Source organism: Coregonus clupeaformis, unplaced genomic scaffold, assembly GCF_020615455.1.
Source record: "Coregonus clupeaformis isolate EN_2021a unplaced genomic scaffold, ASM2061545v1 scaf1887, whole genome shotgun sequence".
Classification (NCBI taxonomy): domain Eukaryota; kingdom Metazoa; phylum Chordata; class Actinopteri; order Salmoniformes; family Salmonidae; genus Coregonus; species Coregonus clupeaformis.
In genome coordinates, this window is record NW_025535341.1 from 58,603 (window position 1) to 80,140 (window position 21,538).

A 21,538-nucleotide genomic window follows, 5' to 3' on the forward strand; every position below is an offset into this window, starting at 1 on the left:
CAGTTAACATTAGCTAGCTTGCTATGGTCTTGCGTTGGTTGTCAACTAGCTAACTAGTTAGCCAAATTATTAAATAACGTATTTAAAAACACTCACTTTTCGTTTTGTTGGACGTTCTTTCGATATTGAAGTCATATTGAACAGCAGTGGGAGATGACAGTCCAGTCTTGGCGAACCGGATGTTCTCTGAACTCAGCGCCTCTTTAAAATAGATGACAGATGTCGGAGAGAAAGACTCCTCCGGGGCGCCGGCAACACGTCCGTTTTCATCTTCACTATGAGCTCTGTCTTCAATATGTACTCTGTCTTCAATATGAGCTCTGTCTTCAATATGTACTCTGTCAGAGTCCCCCGAGGCGTCCAAACTTGGTGAAAGTTGTGGATCCTGAAACAGCCTCCGCTCCGCCATCTTCACTTCCAATTCATGTGACTCCTTTCCAAAAAAGCAGAGTGCGAGAGAAACATTGTAGCGAACTACTAAAGCGCACTTCGTTCGTTCACTTCTTTCTTTTATAGATAAAAACCTATTTTCTGCAATGTCCTGTTTTTCTTTATTATAATTCTGTAGTCTGCTCTCCACAAAGTCCGTATCCGGCGAACTTCAGAGAATCGCAGTGCAGGCTATGACGTAGGCAAACCGTGACGCAGAACTGTCATACAGAAACCGTCTGATTGACGAAACATTTTACACAAATGAAATGCATTAAAACACAACTTTATTCAGGGATTGTATGTGCAGAGAATATATATATATTGTAACGACCCTGTATTGTGTTCTGTGTTCATGGATGTGTTATCGTTCTCATGGGTACTAGCAGGGGTTAAATATGCCAGGACAGATGGAAAGGTTGGGGGTATGATGGGTAATCCGCGGGATTTTGGGAATGATTAAATAGGGGTTGCGGTCTCATATCTCTTCTCTTCGGTTCGGGACCCTTGATTTTGACATGTTCTATTTGTGTATGTTCGAGGTTTAGCGGTGGGTTGTGGCCATTTAGGAATAAACCTGTGTTCTGCCTGTACACCTGGTGCCGTCTCTCTTTACTTTATGACCCAGCTGGGTCATTACATTGGTGTCAGAAGTGCTTTCAACGAGGGATAGATCGAGATTAGGCGAGTTAGCTGTTTCAGTATAGGCCGTGGTTAGCGCAGCGTGACTCGCATCTACGGTCAGGGATGATCGGGCGAGGCGGAAAGTTAAGGAAGAGTCGGACAAAGTGGCCGTTGGGGGCTCGGGTATCCGGTCGGGAGGGTCAGGCGAGGACGGCTGTAGAGGAGCTGGAGAGCCACATGGCGGGAGTTAAATTGTCAGTCAGCAAGATGGCAGAACGGGCGGGTTTTCCTTCAAACCGCTCGACCAGAACAGACGTCACGGCGACGGAGATATCGACGTCACCGCGTGCGGAAATGGCTGGACCTCCTTATGTAAACAGAGATGGCAGCGCCCTATTGCCATTAGCCACGGTAGCGGCTAAACTTCCAAAGTTCAATGGACAAGGTAAATGGGAAGTTTTTTTCACTCAATTCGAGTTGTTGGCTAGAGCCGGGAGGTGGTCTGACGAGACGAAAGGGGTTACAGCTTGCCCTGAGCCTGTCAGAGGAGGCGTCGAATGCCTGCCAACGCTAGCCCCGGACGAGAGGGGCGACTACGGTGCGCTAGTGGAGGCATTGGGGGGCGTTTGGCAGCGATGCACAGCCCAACATGCTGCGGATTGAACTGAATAACAAAAAGAGACTTCAGGGGGAATCATTAAAGGCGTTGGCAAGTGATATTCTGAGCCTGACCAGGCGGGCTTATGCAAATATGTCGATTGGGGTGCAAGACGAGCTGGCACGGACAGTTTCATTAGAGCGCTCTCCTCCACCGAACTGGGTAAGCATGTGCAGATGTCGACCCAGCATCTCTGCGGGCTGCAGTGGAGATAGCCAGGAAGAGGGAGCTGATCTGGGGGTGAGGGAGTGAGAGTGGAGGTTGCCAGTCAACCAGAGGTGAGAGCAGCGGCGGCCGGGGTGCTGGGGGTCACCAAACCAGAGTGGGTTCGACGCGAAGTTGGGAGGGTTAGTCAAGACCGCTTCACTTGTCATTGAGAAGGGCTCCAGACAACATCGCAGTGTCAGCTCAACTTCCATTGTCTGCTGGGGTTGTGGCCAGACTGGCCACATTCAGCGGGAGTGTGGCAGATTCTCCAGTCAACAGGGAAACGACAGCGGGTTCTCGCGCAGGGGGGCAGCTGGGCCCATTCCGCCCCGAACCCACAGTAAGCAGAAGATGTACCCAGCAGTGCAGGCAAGAGGGTGGGGACCTGCTTCCCCAGGGTGTAGCGGCCACCGTGTTTCCTAGTCCGGTAGTTGTGGTGGGACGTACCACCATTGGGGACTTCTGCAATTTCATCGTCAAGGTAGAGGGGTGGAATGTTTGGCCCTGGTCGACACGGGCTCTACAGTAACCCCTGGTGAGACCAGACATACTACCTGTTGGGGTGCGGGTGGAGCCGACCTTTGTCCAGCTACGGACTGTCACGGGGGAGCTAGCCCCCATGTTAGGGAAGTGTCGGGTGTCTGTGACTGTGGGGGGAGAACTGTGGGGTGTCCGGTGTGGGTAGCAGCGGTACAGGACCCCGTATACTAGGAATGGACTTTTTGAAAAACTGTGGGGCTCAGTTGGACTTAGCTTCGGGCACTTTGAGGCTGTCGGGGGGGCCCACAGTGGGAATGTCGCCTACGGGAGGGCCAGCAGGGGCAGGGCTGTCCCCTCCGTCTTCCTCCAAGCTTGCCGAAACTCCACTGGTCGTCCCGGCTGCTCCCTTTGGTCGTTGTTCCATCCCAGCAGCTGTCTCCGGCGGCAACGACCTTCACTCCCCATAATGGTGCAAGCACAGGCATCCCAGTAGCCCAAAACACACTGGCTCCTTCACCCCATCAGCCCGACGGGGGAAGGAGGAAGTTATCGACGCCGTTGAGGCTGTGTGGCTGAAAAAACTGTCAAGGTCTGGACGAGGGACAACAGAGACAATTAAAGCAGCTGCTGTTTGACTTTAAAGATAGCTTCGGGGGGAAGATGAGGTAGGGCAAACGCACCTGGTTCAGCACGACATCGACACTGGGGACAACCAACCCATGTAAAAATTCGGCCCCGTCGCATTCCCTTGCCAAGAGGGAAGCAGCAGCCACAGCTATTGCTGACATGTTGCGGGCTGATTTCATTGAGCCATCAGACAGCCCGTGGTCCGCGCCGGCCGGTCATGGTGCCTAAGAAAGGGGGTAAACTTAGGTTTTGTGCGGACTACAGGGGCCTAAATTCTGTCACCATTAAAGACTCTTACCCCATACCGAGGATCGATGAGTCGCTAGACCACGTCAGAGGGTCCTCGTGGTTCTCTTTCCCTTGATCTGCGCAGTGGCTACTGGCAGGTGCCCCTCTCGCCTGGGGCACGTGAAAACGGCCTTCTCCACGGATAGGGGCCATTGGCAGTTCAAGGTGCTGTGTTCGGGCTTTGTAATGCTCCTGCCACCTTTGAGAGGCTCATGGACAGAGTGCTGGCGGGGGTTCCGAGAGACGAGTGTGTCGTGTACCTAGACGACATATTGGTACACGGCACGTCGTTTGAGGGGGCACTGGGGGCACTTAGGCGAAAGTGCTGGAGAGGATCTCGGGGCGGGGCTAAATTACACCCGGAAAAGTGCCATTTCATGCAAAGGGGAGTTGGCGTTCCTGGGTCATCAGCTGGGTGGTGAGGGTATCAGCACGTTGCCAGACAAAGTGGAGGCTGTGAGGGGGTGGCCAATTCCAAAGGAAAAAAAGAGGTTAAGAGCTTCCTGGGTCTGGCATCCTACTATCGTAGGTTTGTGAAAGGGTTTGCGGGGATAGCAGCTCCTTTGAACCACCTTCTCAAGAAGGACACTGTCTTTCAGTGGACCGAAGAGCACCAGCGGGCGCTTGAGGCCCTCAAACGTGCCCTGGTGGAGGCCCCTGTCCTGTCTCACCAGACCCAAACCGTCCGTTTATTCTGGACACCGATGCAAGCAATGAGGGCTTGGGGGCCGTGCTGGCTCAGCGTGGTTCTGACGGGGAGCACGTAGTAGCTTATTACAGCAGAACTTTTGATAAGGCTGAAAAACGCTACTGCGTGACAAGGAGGGGAGCTTTTGGCTGTCGTGGCAGCAGTACGCCATTTCAAGTACTACCTGGGGGGCCTGCCGTTTGTGGTGCGGACGGATCACTCCGCCCTGCAGTGGCTTCTCTCCTTCAAGGAGCCAGAGGGTCAGATCGCCCGCTGGTTGGAGGAGCTGCAACCCTACGACTTCCAGGTGGAGCACAGGGCCGGCCTTCGCCACAGCAATGCAGACGCCTTGTCCCGCCGCCCGTGTGCTGAGGACGGCTGTGGGTACTGCGCCAAACGGGTGGAGCGAGAGAGGGAACTGTGCATGGAGGGAGGGAGTCACCGCCACGGTGAGTCAGCTGAGGGTGACAGAGTGCCGGGAGCTTGAGGCTGTGGACGTCGGGGAGTGGAGGCGTCGCCAGGAGGAGGACGGAGCTGCGTCCTGTGCTGGGGGTGGGTGGAAGAGAGAAGACGACCGCCATGGGGGGAAGTAGCCCCTCTATCACCAGTCACCAAAGGCCTCTGGGCTAAATTCTCAGTCCTTAGAGTGGCTGAGGGAGTGCTCCAGAGGGGGTGGAAAAGCCAGCTACTGGAGAAATGACGTGGCAGGTAGTGGTTCCCAAAAGGCTGCAAGGGAGCGTGTTACAGCAGCTTCACGGGGAGTAGGCGCAGGGCATTTTGGGGTCTCCAAAACGTTAAAGCGCGTACGTATAAGGCTTCTATTGGGCCAGGCACAGGAGGGATGTGGAGGACTTTTTGCAGGCAGTGCGATGAGTGTGCTGCTAAGAAAGGACCTCCAGGTCAGTCACACGCCCTCCTACAACAATTCCCAGTAGGGGAGCCCATGGAGAGACTGGGGGTAGACATAGTTGGACCGTTTCCAATCACAGACAGCGGTAACAGGTGGATTCTAACTGCTATGGACTACTTCACCAAGTGGCCAGAGGCTTACGCTCTCCCAGACCAGGAGGCAGAAACAGTAGCTGATGCATTGGTAGGGGGAATAATCAGTCGGTTCGGGTGCCACAGTCTATACACAGCGACCAGGGGAGAAACTTTGAGTCACGGGTGTTCTCAGAGTTGTGTAGACGGTTAGGCGCGGAGAAGACGCGCACTACTCCGCTTCATCCCCAGAGTGATGGGCTGGTGGAAAGATTTAACAGAACATTAGCACAACAGCTGGCTATCGTTACCTCAAAACACCAGAGAGATTGGGACACCCACTTACCGTTTATTCTCATGGCATGTAGGTCGGCTGTTCAGGAATCGACTGCGTGCTCCCCAGCGCTACTAATGTTAGGTCGTGAGTTGCGCACCCCAGCCCGAACTGACGTGGCCACCCTCCTGATAACGACGACGGGGTTTTGCCTGGCCCGAACTATGTTCGTCGACTGCAGAACCCGGTTAGAAGCGGCTCACACCTTGCGAAGAGAGCAACTCGAGAACGCAGGAATGCGCCAAAAGCGCCACCTATGACTCACGCGCTAGGGGGAGGCACTTTGGAGCGGGAGAACGAGTGTGGCTTCACAACCCCACGCGCAAGAAGGGGCGGTGCCCAAAGTTGGACAGTGCCTGGGTGGGGCCGTGCCTGGTGATAGAGAGAGTGGGGGGAGGTGACGACCGGGTGGAGGTTCTCCCACGGGGCAGGAAGGTGGTGGTCCACCCGGGACCGATTGGCGCCTCTACAGAGGGAGGAAAACGGTAGGGAATGGAAGTGAGGACTCTGATGTGAGCACACGGGGACAGTCTAGCGAGGAGACTCTAATGCAAGCTGAGCCTGGGACGGGGCTGCCTCTTCGGGGTGCTGGAAATGACATTGGGGCAGATGAGTGTTCTGGGGGTCCACCAGTGGGAGTCAGAGGGAGGCACAAGAGACTGATGCGACCTCCGGGTCGTTTTAAGGATTTTGTTTTGTAACCCTAGGGGCTAGGGTTTAGAAAGGAGGGGCTATGTAACGACCCTGTATTGTGTTCTGTGTTCATGGATGTGTTATCGTTCTCATGGGTACTAGCAGGGGTTAAATATGCCAGGACAGATGGAAAGGTTGGGGGGTATGATGGGTAATCCCGAGGGATTTTGGGAATGATTAAATAGGGGTTACGGTCTCATATCTCTTCTCTTCGGTTCGGGACCCTTGATTTTGACATGTTCTATTTGTGTATGTTTGAGGTTTAGCCGCGTGGGTTGTGGCCTGAACAATAGCCCATTTAGGAATAAACCTGTGTTCTGCCTGTACACCTGGTGCCCGTCTCTCTTTTACTTTATGACCCAGCTGGGTCATTACAATATATATACATACATACATATTTTACATATAGGAGCCGATCAGAGTACACAGTAGGTAGGATACTTATATATGTCATAACGTGACTTATACTATATAATTCAATTAAGAACTGGCGTTATTCATTTTAACATTTTAATCCCAAAACATTTGATGCAGCTGAGATTGTTTTTCATAGTTTGATATGTTAGTGCCCTCTGCTGACAAGCACGCTATAGGCCTACATGTCTGCTTTTACACAGGCAGCACAATCTCTGATATTTGTTTCACTAATTGGTCTTTTGAACAATCAGATCAGCTTTGAAAAAAGCGCTGGTGTGAAAAGACCAATTAGTAGAAAAAAAAATCAGAATTGGGCTGCCTGTGTAAATGCAGCCATGAGTCCCTAGGTCAAGTCTCTGGGGAGAATTCTCAATCAGTTTTGCTCTACTCCTCACGTCCTCTCCTCCGTTGTGGAAACAAATGCGCTTGAATGAAATGAGACTCTCTCATTAGGTAAACGACGTTTACACGGGTGGAATTCGCCTACTAACGAATTGACACTCCTTGCCCACTTTACTGATTTATGGGGTCAACATAAGACAATCTACACACAGACACACACTCAAGACACCAGCCACCCGAGCCACGGCCTGTTCTGCCCGCTACCATCTAGAAGGCAGAGATAGTACAGGTGCATCGAAGCTGGGAACGAGAGGCTGAAAAAATAGCTTCCATATCCAGGCCATCAGACTGTTAAATAGTCACCACTAGCCGGCCTCCATCCAGTACCCTGCCCTGGCTGAACCTTAGTCACTGTTACTAGCCCGCTACCACCCGGTACTCTACCCTGCACCTTAGAGACTGCTGCCCTATATACATTTACATTTTAGTCATTTAGCAGACGCTCTTATCCAGAGCGATTTACATTTAATGAGTGCATACATGTTTTTTTTTCGTATTATTTTTTTCATACATACTTTATATACATACTCATTGAACACTTGTCACTTTAATAATGTTTGCATACTGTTTTACCCACTTCATATTTAACTGTATTCTAGTCGAGGCTCATCCTATATAACTACTGCTGAACACACCTTTCTATTCATATACTGTCCATAATGTCTATACACACCACTATATACATACTGTACAGTCGTGGTCAAAAGTTTTGAGAATGACACAAATACTAATTTTCACAAAGTCTTCTGCCTCAGTTTTGATGATGGCAATTTGCATATACTCCAGAATGTTATGAAGAGTGATCAGATGAATTGCAATTAATTGCAAAGTCCCTCTTTGCCATGAAAATGAACTTAATCCCCCCAAAAATGTCCGCTGCATTTCAGCCCTGCCACAAAGGACCAGCTGCCATCATGTCAGTGATTCTCTGCGAACACAGGTGAGAGTGTTGACGAGGACAAGGCTGAGATCACTCTGTCATGCTGATTGAGTAAGAATAACAGACTGGAAGCTTTAAAAGGAGGGTGGTGCTTGAAATCATTGTTCTTCCTCTGTTAACCATGGTTACCTGCAAGGAAACACGTGCCGTCATCATTGCTTTGCACAAAAAGGGCTTCACAGGCAAGGATATTGCTGCTAGTAAGATTGTACCTAAATCAACCATTTATCGGATCATCATGAACTTCAAGGAGAGAGGTTCAATTCTTGTGAAGAAGGCTTCAGGGCGCCCAAGAATGTCGAGCAAGCGTCAGGACCGTCTCCTAACGTTGATTCAGCTGCGGGATCGGGGCACCACCAGTGCAGAGCTTGCTCAGGAATGGCAGCAGGCAGATGTGAGTGCATCTGCACGCACAGTGAGGCTGAAGACTTTTGGAGGATGGCCTGGTGTCAAGAAGGGCAGCAAAGAAGCCACTTCTCTCCAGGAAAAACGTCAGGGACAGACTGATATTCTGCAAAAGGTACAGGGATTGGACTGCTGAGGACTGGGGTAAAGTCATTTTCTCTGATGAATTCCCTTTCCGATTGTTTGGGGCATCCGGAAAAAAGCTTGTCCAGAGAAGACAAGGTGAGTGCTACCATCAGTCCTGTGTCATACCAACAGTAAAGCATCCTGAGACCATTCATGTGTGGGGTTGCTTCTCAGCCAAGGGAGTGGGCTCACTCACAATTTTGCCAAAGAACACAGCCATGAATAAAGAATGGTACCAACACATCCTCCGAGAGCAACTTCTCCCAACCATCCAAGAACAGTTTGGTGACGACCAATGCCTTTTCCAGCATGATGGAGCACCTTGCCACAAGGAAAAAGGGATAACTAAGTGGCTCGGGGAACAAAACATCTACATTTTGGGTCCATGGCCAGGAAACTCCCCAGACCTTAATCCCATTGAGAACTTGTGGTCAATCCTCAAGAGGCGGGTGGACAAAAAAAAAAACCCCACAAATTCTGACAAACTCCAAGCATTGATTATGCAAGAATGGGCTGCCATCAGTCAGGATGTGGCCCAGAAGTTAATTGACAGCATGCCAGGGCGGATTGCAGAGGTCTTGAAAAAGAAGGGTCAACACTGCAAATATTGACTCTTTGCAAAAACGTAATGTAATTGTCAATAAAAGCCTTTGACACTTATGGAATGCTTGTAATTATACTTCAGTAAATAATAATAATATGCCATTTAGCAGACGCTTTTATCCAAAGCGACTTACAGTCATGCTGCATACATTTTTTGTGTATGGGTGGTCCCGGGATCAACCCACTACCTTGGCGTATCAAGCACCGTGCTCTACCAGCTGAGCTACAGAGGACCAGTATACCATAGTAACATCTGACAAAAATATCTCATAACACTGAAGCAGCGAACTTTGTGAAAACCAATACTTGTGTCATTCTCAAAACTTTTGACCATGACTGTATATACTGAACAAAAATCTAAACGCAACATGCAACAATTTCAACGAATTTTTCTGAATTAAAATCAAATAAAAAATCAAATTAAATCAAATTGTATTTGTCACATGCGCCGAATACAACAGGTGTAGACCTTACCGTAAAATGCTTACTTGCGAGTCCTTAACCAACAATGCAGTTCAAGAAATAGAGTTAAGAAAATATTTACCAAATAAACTAAAGTAAAAAATAAAATAAATAGTAACACAATAAAATAACAATAACGAGGCTATATACAGGGGTACAGTGCACCGAGTCAATGTCGGGGTACAGGTTAGTCAAGGTAATTTGTACGTGTAGGTAGGGGGTAAAGTGACAATACATAGATAATAGACAGCGGGTAGCTTAGTGGTTAAGAGCGTTGTGCCAGTAACCGAAAGGTTGCTGGTTCTAATCCCGAGCCGACTAGGTGAAAAATCTGTCAATGTGCCCCTTGAGCAAGGCACTTAACCCTAATTGCTCATATAAGTCGCTCTGGATAAGAGCGTCTGCTAAATGTCTGTAATTGTAAATAATAAACAGCGACATGGGGCCGTGCATTATCATGCTGAAACATGAGGTGATGGTGGCGGATGAATGGCACGCGACAATGGGCCTCAGGATCTCATCACGGTATCTCTGTGCATTCAAATTGCCATTGATAAAATGCAATTTTGTCCGTAGTTTATGCCTGCCTATACCATAACCCCACGCCACCATGGAGCAGTCTGTTCACAACGTTAACATCAGGTAGAGAAATTAACATTCAATTATCTGGCAACAGCTCTGGTGGACATTCCTGCAGTCAGCATGCCAATTGCACGCTGCCTCAAAACTTGAGACATCTGTGACATTGTGTTGTGTGACAAAACTGCACATTTTAGAGTGGCCTTTTATTGTCCCCAGCACAAGGTGCACCTATTTAATCAGCTTCTTGATATGCCACACCTGTCAGGTAGATGGATTATCTTGGCAAAGGAGAAATGCTCACTAACAGAGATGTAACCAAATTTGTGCACAACATTTGAGAGAAATAAGCTTTTTGTGCATATGGACAATTTCTGGGATATTTTATTTCAGCTCATGAAACATTTACATTTGAGTCATTTAGCAGACACTCTTATCCAGAGCGACTTACAGTTAGTGCATTCATCTGAAGATAGCTAGGTGGGACAATCACACATCACAGGCATAGAAAGTACTTTTCCTCAATAACGGAGCTGTCAGTAGAGACAGAGCTGGAAGGGGTGGGTGGGGGGGGTCAAGGGCAAGTGCTGGTTAAGTGTATTTAATTATTTATTTATTTTAATTATTATATTTTTTTGGTGGGGGGTCGAGGTGAGGAGGAGGATTATTTAAGATACTGTTTGAAGAGGAAGGGTTTCAGATGTTTTGGGAAGATGGGCAGGGACTCTGCTGTCCTAGCTTCAGGAGAAGCTGGTTCCACTATTGGGGGTGCCAGGACAGAGAAGAGCTTGGACTGAGCTTACATTTACATTTACATTTTAGTCATTTAGCAGACGCTCTTATCCAGAGCGACTTACAGGAGACTGAGCTGAGCGGGGAGCTGCCCTCCCATTGGGGTGCCAGGACAGAGAAGAGCTTGGACTGGGCTGAGTGGGAGCTGCCCTCCCGTAGGGGGGACCAAGGATGCTGCTGTGCTGTGAGATAGTGTTAGTCAACCTTTAACCTCTGACTCATGCTTCCTGCCGATGGAGCAGAGAGCCTTATAAGACACACAGGGTCATCATTCTGTTGTCTCACTGTGTGTGTTTAAACATGGTAAATAAACTGCTACCCCAACTCGAGGTACAGCCAGAGCCATAGGCCTAATGGTGCAGAGATGTATGGTTCAGTACACAGCAAAACCAACCACTACCTGTGACTTTGACCACATTCATTCTTCTACAGTGGGGAGAACAAGTATTTGATACACTGCCGATTTTGCAGGTATTCCTACTTACAAAAATCCAGAAAATCACATTGTATGATTTTTAAGTAATTAATTTGCATTTTATTGCATGACATAAGTATTTGATCACCTACCAACCAGTAAGAATTCCGCTCTCACAGACCTGTTAGTTTTTCTTTAAGAAGCCTCTGTTCTCCACTCATTACCTGTATTAACTGCACCTGTTTGAACTCGTGTACCTGTATAAAAGACACCTGTCCACACACTCAATCAAACAGACTCCAACCTCTCCACAATGGCCAAGACCAGAGAGATGTGTAAGGACATCAGGGATAAAATTGTAGACCTGCACAAGTCTGGGATGGGCTAAAGGACAATAGGCAAGCAGCTTGGTGAGAAGGCAACAACTGTTGGCGCAATTATTAGAAAATGGAAGAAGTTCAAGATGACAGTCAATCACCCTCGGTCTGGGGCTCCATGCAAGATCTCACCTCGTGGGGCATCAATGATCATGAGGAAGGTGAGGGATCAGCCCAGAACTACACAGCAGGACCTGGTCAATGACCTGAAGAGAGCTGGGACCACAGTCTCAAAGAAAACCATAAGTAAACACTACGCTGTCATGGAAAACTGCAGCGCACGCAAGGTCCCCTGCTCAAGCCAGCGCATGTCCAGGCCCGTCTGAAGTTTGCCAATGACCATCTGGATGATACAGAGGAGGAATGGGAGAAGGTCATGTGGTCTGATGAGACAAAAATATAGCTTTTTGGTCTAAACTCCACTCGCCGTGTTTGGAGGAAGAAGAAGGAGTGAGTACAACCCCAAGAACACCATCCCAACCGTGAAGCATGGAGGTGGGAAACATCATTCTTTGGGGATGCTTTTCTGCAAAGGGGACAGGACGACTGCACCGTATTGAGGGGAGGATGGATGGGGCCATGTATCGCGAGATCTTGGCCAACAACCTCCTTCCTCAGTAAGAGCATTGAAGATGGGTCGTGGCTGGGTCCTCCAGCATGACAACGACCAAACACACAGCCAGGGCAACTAAGGAGTGTCCGTAAGAGGCATCTCAAGGTCCTGGAGTGGCTAGCCAGTCTCCAGACCTGAACCCAATAGAAAATCTTTGGAGGGGAGCTGAAAGTCCGTATTGCCCAGCGACAGCCCCGAAACCTGAAGGATCTGGAGAAGGTCTGTATGGAGGAGTGGGCCAAAATCCCTGCTGCAGTGTGTGCAAACCTGGTCAAGACCTACAGGAAACGATGATCTCTGTAATTGCAAACAAAGGTTTCTGTACCAAATATTAAGTTCTGCTTTTCTGATGTATCAAATACTTATGTCATGCAATAAAAATGCAAATTAATTACTTAAAAATCATACAATGTGATTTTCTGGGTTTTTGTTTTAGATTCCGTCTCTCACAGTTGAAGTGTACCTATGATAAAAATTACAGACCTCTACATGCTTTGTAAGTAGGAAAACCTGCAAAATCGGCAGTGTATCAAATGCTTGTTCTCCCCACTGTACCTGTATGTTTGTTTTCCAATATAGACGCACACAGCACAAAATGCATGCTGCACAAACTGCCACATTTTCTCTGTGACCACTATTCTGTTCAGACAACCATAGACCCGGTCCTGGGTCCTGGGTCCTGGGTCCTGGGTCCTTGGTGCTGGGTCCTGGGTCCTGGGTGCTGGGTCCTGGGTCCTGGGTCCTGGGTCCTGGGTCCTGGGTCCTGGGTCCTGGGTCCTGGGTGCTGGGTCCTGGGTCCTGGGTGCTGGGTGCTGGGTGCTGGGTCCTGGGTCCTGGGTCCTGGGTCCTGGGTCCTGGGTCCTGGGTGCTGGGTCCTGGGTCCTGGGTCCTGGGTCCTGGGTGCTGGGTCCTGGTCCTGGGTCCTGGGTCCTGGGTCCTGGGTGCTGGGTCCTGGGTCCTGGGTGCTGGGTCCTGGGTCCTGGGTCCTGGGTCCTGGGTCCTGGGTCCTGGGTCCTGGGTCCTGGGTCCTGGGTCCTGGGTGCTGGGTCCTGGGTCCTGGGTCCTGGGTGCTGGGTGCTGGGTGCTGGGTCCTGGGTCCTGGGTCCTGGGTCCTGGGTCCTGGGTCCTGGGTGCTGGGTCCTGGGTCCTGGGTGCTGGGTCCTGGGTCCTGGGTCCTGGGTCCTGGGTCCTGGGTGCTGGGTCCTGGGTCCTGGGTCCTGGGTCCTGGGTGCTGGGTGCTGGGTGCTGGGTGCTGGGTGCTGGGTGCTGGGTCCTGGGTCCTGGGTCCTGGGTCCTGGGTCCTGGGTCCTGGGTCCTGGGTCCTGGGTCCTGGGTGCTGGGTCCTGGGTCCTGGGTCCTGGGTCCTGGGTCCTGGGTCCTGGGTGCTGGGTGCTCGTAGATCAGAGAGTATAATAAGCAGAACTTCCATCTTGTATTTTTGAGGGCGGGGCTACATCCCTGTTGCTTATACCTGTCCAATCAGATCTACACAAGTAGGCCTCCTAGGGGCTGTTTCTGGACAGGGTCATTCATCTGTTGATGAATTTCCCAAAATTAGCTGCCGAAATTGTCGCACCCCTATTACTAGCCTGTTCAACCTCTCTTTCTGTAACGCCTGAAATCCCCAGAGATTGGAAAGCTGCCGCGGTCATCCCCCTCTTCAAAGGGGGTGACACTCTAGATCCAAACTGTTACAGACCTATATCCATCCTGCCCTGCTTTCGAAAGTATTTGAAAGCCACGTTAACAAACAGATCACCGACCATTTCGAATCCCACCGTACCTTCTCTGCTTGTAATCCGGTTCGAGCTGGTCATGGGTGCACCTCAGCCACGCCAAGGTCCTAAACAATATTATAACCGCGATCAATAATAGACAGTACTGTGCAGCCGTCTTTCATTGACCTGGCCAAGGCTTTCGACTCTGTCAACCACCGCATTCTTATTGGCAGACTAAATAGCCTTGGTTTCTCAAATGACTGCCTCGCCTGGTTCACCAACTACTTCTCAGATAGAGTTCAATGTGTCAAATCGAAGGGCCTGTTGTCTGGACCTCTGGCAGTCTCTATGGGGGTGCCACAGGGTTCAATTCTCGGGCCGACTCTATTCTCTATGTATATCAATGATGTCGCTCTTGCTGTTGGTGACGCTCGGATCCACCTCTATGTGGACGACACCATTTTGTATACATCTGGCCCTTCATTGGACACTGTGTTAACAAACCTCCAAACGAGCTTCAATGCCATACAACACTCCTTCAGTAGCCTCCAACTGCTCTAAACACTAGTAAAACTAAATGCATGCTCTTCAACCGATCGCTGCTTGCACCCACCCACCCGACTAGAATCACTACTCGGCGGGTCTGACCTAGAGTATGTGGACAACTACAAATACCTAGGTGTCTGGTTAGACTGTAAACTCTCCTTCCAGACTCACATTAAGCATCTCCAATTAAAAGTTAGATCTAGAATCGGCTTCCTATTTCGCGAACAAAGCCTCCTTCACTCATGCTGCCAAACATGCCCTCGTAAAACTGACTATCCTACCGATCCTTGACTTTGGCGATGTCATTTACAAAATAGCTTCCAACACTCTACTCAGCAAATTGGATGTAGTCTATCACAGTGCCATCCGTTTTGTCACCAAAGCCCCATATACAGTGGGGGAGAACAAGTATTTGATACACTGCCGATTTTGCAGGTTTTCCTACTTACAAAGCATGTAGAGGTCTGTCATTTTATCATAGGTACACTTCAACTGTGAGAGACGGAATCTAAAACAAAAATCCAGAAAATCACATTGTATGATTTTTAAGTAATTAATTTGCATTTCATTGCATGACATAAGTATTTGATACATCAGAAAAGCAGAACTTAATATTTGGTACAGAAACCTTTGTTTGCAATTACAGAGATCATACGTTTCCTGTAGGTCTTGACCAGGTTTGCACACACTGCAGCAGGGATTTTGGCCCACTCCTCCATACAGACCTTCTCCAGATCCTTCAGGTTCGGGGCTGTCGCTGGGCAATACGGACTTTCAGCTCCCTCCAAATACTGGCTAGAGCCACCCAGGACCTTGAGATGCTTCTTATGGAGCCACTCCTTAGTTGCACTGTGAGTAGGAAAACCTGCAAAATCGGCAGTGTATCAAATACTTGTTCTCCCCACTGTACTACATTTACATTTTTGTCATTTAGCAGACGCTCTTATCCAGAGCGACTTACATTATTTTTTTTCATACCCCTGTGGGAATCGAACCCACAACCCTGGCGTTGCAAACACCATGCTCTATCAACTGAGCTACATCCCTGCCGGCCATTCCCTCCCTACCCTGGACGACGCTGGGCCAATTCGCGCGCCGCCCCATGGGTCTCCCCGGTCACGGCCGGCTACGACAGAGCCTGGATTCAAACCAGGATCTCTAGTGGCACAGCTAGCACTCGCGATGCAGTGCCTTAGACCACTGCGCCACTCAGGAGTACTACCCACCTTTGTGACCTGTACGCTCTTGTTGGCTGGCCCTCACTACATATTCGTCGCCAAACCCACTGGCTCCAGGTCATCTATAAATCACTGCTAGGCAAATCCCCATCTTATCTTAGCTCACTGGTCACCATAGTAACACCCACCCGTAGTCTGCGCCCAGCAGGTATATCTCACTGGTCATCCCCAAAGCCAACACCTCCTTTGGCACGCCATTCCCTTCCAGTTCTCTGCTGCCAATGACGGGAACGAATTGCAAAAATCTCTGAAGCTGGAGACTCTTATCTCCTCACTAACTTTAAGCATCAGTTGTCAGAGCACCTTACCGATCACTGCACCTGTACACAGCCCATCTGAAATTAGCCCACCCAACTACCTCATCCCTATATTGTTATTTATTTTGCTCATTTGCACCCCAGTATCTCTATTTGCACATCATCTTTTGCACATCTATCATTCCCGTGTTAATACTAAATTGTAATTATTTTGCACTATGGCCTATTTATTGCCTTACCTCCATAATTTACTACATTTGCACACACTGTATATATATATTTACTGTTGTATTTTTTACTTTATGTTTTGTTTTACCCCATATGTAACTCTGTGTTGTTGTTTTTATCGCACTGCTTTGCTTTATCTTGGCCAGGTCGCAGTTGTAAATGAGAACTTGTTCTCAACTGGCTTACCTGGTTAAATAAAGGTTAAATAAAAAACTAAAAATGGGTTAAAGTGGAAATAGTTTTTCCTCTGAGATCTGTAAGAAAAAAGATCAATGTCCAATCAACCTGAAGATTGGAGATTAACCACTCATAATGATGCAATAATCTCAGATTATCATCACGATAATCCACAATAATACATGCTCATTATGGAGAACAGTGGGTTGTAGTTAAATCATGTCAGTCTATAATTTGCAGTCATGCACTAAATATGGACCTGCGTGTAAGATTATCTGATATTATCCTAAAGGGTTATACCTCGTAGCCTTCATCTTCATGGGCCTAATCTGTAGACAAAGGTAATTTGTGTTATAATGAGTTTGATTTATCCATGTGATGTTGAGATCTTCTCACAACTAGGCAGTCAATCTTGTCTTGCCTCCTTGATCACATGACGCACTCCGTTATTTCCTGCAGTAGCCTTGCTCTGGCTCCGCTCAGCTCTGAGGTGTATTCATTATGTCTTGCAACGGAAACAGTTTACCGTTTAAAAAGAAGCAAACAGAGCAAACGGAACGAAACGGGGCGGGACCTACCTGAATTTGTCCAATAGAAACTCTCGTTTTCGTTGCAAAACGTTTTACGTTGGGAGTAAACGCTTTCTGTTGCAAAACGTTTAGCAACAGACGAAACATTTAGCAACAGAATTGGCGTAATGAATACACCTATGGACTTACTGTAGCTAGCATACCGCAGTCAGTGGAACCAGCCTTTGTACACATTATATCGCCGAGGAGCGGACAAATCACTTTTCTTACTCGCTTTCGCAGTTACTGAGGACTTCAGAAAGTCTCACTGTGTTGCACAACGTTATTACAGCGGTGACTTTTCGGATTTTCCCTTTCTTTCTGGCTGTGGAGAACGTGTAAAAAGACAGCTAGTTTTCACAATGGCGACAGCTGCGGTATCTGCCAGTGGCCCCAACCCCGGATCGGGCGCTGAGTTGGTCCGAGGACAGGCCTTCGATGTCGGGCCTCGCTACCACAATCTCTCCTATATCGGCGAGGGCGCCTATGGAATGGTGTGGTAAGAAATATTTCCATAGGTGCCATGACGGCAGAATTTTGCCACTCATGGCTACTTTCGTTAATAAAGCAGATTTGGTTACTTTGTAGACTTCATGCCTAGAATTACCCGCCGCCCTCATATCTTTACTGCTACATTGTAACATGTAATGTCCGTTTTTGATCCATTAGTTGCTGTGTTGATAGCGCCTTCTAGGTCAGTGAGAGCAGGCACCTACTACATAGTGGCTACTTGTTGATCTCGGGTCAACTGTAGGATTTGCCAACTCGAACGCCGATACATTTCATATTACAGAAACACCCATAACTCAGTGTTTGTTAAGTTATGTCATCCAATTTATATAAATATAGTCCATCTTTAATTTGATTTAGCTTTTAATTAAGCCAACATGTCTGGGATATCCATCAGTGAGGGATTTATCTAAATAACCACAGATTAAAGTGAAACTAGCCAACTGCCTCTTTCGAAAATAAAATACTCAACGCCTGCATGCTTCTTTTAAAACCTCAATTCAAATGTCCTAATCTGTCAGTAGGCCTAATTTAAACTAGGTCTTAAGAAAAGTCTAAACATTGTTTCAGAGTTACTGGTAGGCTGGTTTCGGTAACACGTTCAACTGCAGACTTCACTGTAGTGCATGTTGTCTTGACATCGACTGTATGGAGAGATCAGGGTGCAGATACGAGAGAGCGTTTGTGTAGGGGCAGTCTAAAAGCCAATTTATTGCTTGATCCCAAAATGTGGAGGAGGCTCCATATGAATGTGTGACGCAATTGCGGAGCCAAATTGAGCTCAGTACCTTCATCTTCTTCGATGGGGTTTAATGGTAGTTGGCATCTAATGTTAATGGGCCATTACCGCCACCAGCTGGACGGGGTATTGAAAAATAAACTAAAAAACCATTGCGGGAACGGGGGAAAACGAAATCATACAAAATAAAACACGTTAACTAAGAAAACCCATCCCAATCACAGTCCACTCCAAAATACATCCCTACGATGGCGGTACATTCACCGACAGGATTTCTTGCACGGCCTCAGCTGTGAAATCACAAAGACCCCAAAAACTTTCAGCGGCATTCACAATAATTCCAATTTTCTTAGACTTCTTCTCCGCTTGTGCTGTACAGTTTATGACCATTACAATAAATAATACAAAGTCCAGCATTTTAACATGTCGCATTTCACGATCCCTGGGTTGATGGGAAACCTCCAGTGGTCCTGGTGGCTCCACTACCGTTGTCTTCCGCACCCCTCGTTCCTTCCAATCTTCTCACCGCCTCCAGATAGGAGACAGGCTGGACACTCCTTACCCTTACCACCTCATTCTCCTTCACCCTAACAGGGCACTCCTTACCCTTCCCTCCTCATTCTCCTTCACCCTAACAGGGCACTCCTTACCCTTCCCACCTCATTCTCCTTCACCCTAACAGGGCACTCCTTACCCTTCCCACCTCATTCTCCTACTCCCTAACAGGGCACTCCTTACCCTTCCCACCTCATTCTCCTTCACCCTAACAGGGCACTCCTTACCCTTACCAACTCATTCTCCTTCACCCTAACAGGGCACTCCTTACCCTTCCCACCTCATTCTCCTTCACCCTAACAGGGCACTCCTTACCCTTACCACCTCATTCTCCTTCACCCTAACAGGGCACTCCTCACCCTTACCACCTCATTCTCCTTCACCCTAACAGGGCACTCCTTACCCTTACCACCTCATTCTCCTTCACCCTAACAGGGCACTCCTTACCCTTCCCACCTCATTCTCCTTCACCCTAACAGGGCACTCCTTACCCTTGCCACCTCATTCTCCTTCACCCTAACAGGGCACTCCTACCCTTCCCACCTCATTCTCCCTTCACCCTAACAGGGCACTCCTTACCCTTACCAACTCATTCTCCTTCACCATAACAGGGCACTCCTTACCCTACCACCTCATTCTCCTTCACCCTAACAGGGCACTCCTTACCTTCCCACCTCATTCTCCTTCACCCTAACAGGGCACCCTTACCCTTACCAACTCATTCTCCTTCACCCTAACAGGGCACTCCTTACCCTTACCACCTCATTCCCTCCTTCACCCTAACAGGGCACTCCTTACCCTTACCACCTCATTCTCCTCTCACTCCTAACAGGGCACTCCCTTACCCTTGCCACCTCATCTCTCCTTCACCCTAACAGGCACTCCTTACCCTTACCACCTCATTCTCCTTCACCCTAACATGGCACTCCTTACCCTTACCACCTCATTCTCCTTCACCCTAACAGGGCACTCCTACCCTTACCACCTCATTCTCCTTCACCCTAACAGGGCACTCCTTACCCTTGCCACCTCATTCTCCTTCACCCTAACAGGGCACTCCTTACCCTTACCACCTCATTCTCCTTCACCCTAACATGGCACTCTCTACCCTTACCACCTCATTCTCCTTCACCTAACAGGGCACTCCTTACCCTTGCCACCTCATTCTCCCTTCACCCTAACAGGGCACTCCCTCACCCTTCCCACCTCATTCTCCTTCACCCTAACAGGGCACTCCTTACCCTTCCCACCTCATTCTCCTCTCTCCCTAACAGGGCACTCCTTACCCTTCCCACATCATTCTCCTTCACCCCTAACAGGGCACTCCTTACCCTGCCACCTCACTCCTTCACCGTAACAGGGCATCTCCCTTACCCTTGCCACCTCATTCTCCTTCACCCCTAACAGGGCACTCCTTACCCTTGCCACCTCATTCTCCTTCACCCTAACAGGGCACTCCTTACCACCTCATTCTCCTTCACCCTAACAGGACACTCCACCTCCACCACCTCATTCCCTTCACCCTAACAGGGCACTCTCCACCCACCACCTCATTCTCCTTCACACCTAACAGGGCACTCCTTACCCTTACCACCTCATTCTCCTTCACCCCTAACAGGGCACTCCCCCACCTTGCCACCTCATTATCCTTCCTTCACCCCTAACAGGGCACTCCCTTACCCTTGCCACCTCCAAGTGCTCTTTCACCCTAACAGGGCACTCCTTCCCTTACCACCTAATTCTCCTTCTCCCTAACAGGGCACTCCTTACCCTTGCCACCTCATTCTCCTTCACCCTAACAGGGCACTCACCCTTCCCACCTCATTCTCCTTCACCCTAACAGGGCACTCCTTACCCTTGCGCCACCTCATTTCTCCTTCACCCTAACAGGGCACTCATACCCTTGCCACCTCATTCCTTCACCCTAACAGGGCACTCCCTACCCTTATGAACCTCATTCTCCTTCACCCTATTAGGGCACTCCTTACCCTTGCCACATCCTCCTTCACCCCTAACAGGGCACTCCTTACCACCTCACCCATTCTCCTTCACCCTAACAGGGCACTCCTTACCCTTGCCACCTCATTCTCCTTCACCCTAACAGGGCACTCCTTACCCTTGCCACCTCATCTCTCCTTCACCCTAACAGGCACTCCCTTACCCTCCCACATCATTCTCCTTCACCCTAACAGGGCACTCCTTACCCTTGCCACCTCATTCTCCTTCACCCTAACAGGGCACTCCTTACCTTCCCACCTCATTCTCCTTCACCTAACAGGGCACTCCTTACCCTTGCCACCTCATTCTCCCTTCACCCTAACAGGGGCACTCCTACCCCTGCCACCTCATTCTCCTTCACCCTAACAGGGCACTCCTTACCCTTGCCACCTCATTCTCCTTCACCTAACAGGGCACTCCTTACCCTTGCCACCTCATTTCTCCTTCACCCTAACAGGGCACTCCCTTACCACCTCATTCTCCTTCACCCTAACAGGACACTCCCTTACCCTTCCCACCTCATTCTCCTTCACCCCTAACAGGGCACTCCTTACCCTTACCACCTCATTCTCCTTCACCTAACAGGGCACTCCTTACCCTTACCACCTCATTCTCCCTTCACCCTAACAGGGCACTCCCTTACCCCCACCACCTCATTCTCCTTCACCCTAACAGGCACTCCTTACCCCTGCCACCTCATTCTCCTTCACCCTAACAGGGCACTCCTACCCTTGCCACCTCATTCTCCTTCACCCCTAACAGGGCACTCTTACCCTTACCACCTCATTCTCCTTCTCCCTAACAGGGCACTCCTTACCCTTGCCACCTCATTCTCCTTCACCCTAACAGGGCACTCCTACCCT

The 21,538-nt window shown here is 49.2% G+C and overlaps 1 protein-coding gene across 1 annotated transcript in view; it reads right to left on the reverse strand.

Annotated features, from left to right (window-relative positions):
* LOC123487915 (protein RUFY3-like) overlaps positions 1–609 on the reverse strand; it is a 57,133-nt gene extending 56,524 nt beyond the window's left edge. The window contains exon 1 of the mRNA XM_045218896.1: positions 97–609. Coding sequence (XP_045074831.1) covers positions 97–409 — 313 coding nt within the window. The 5' untranslated portion in view covers positions 410–609. The remainder of the gene's footprint in view (positions 1–96) is intronic.
* Between the last annotated feature and the right edge of the window lie 20,929 nt (positions 610–21,538).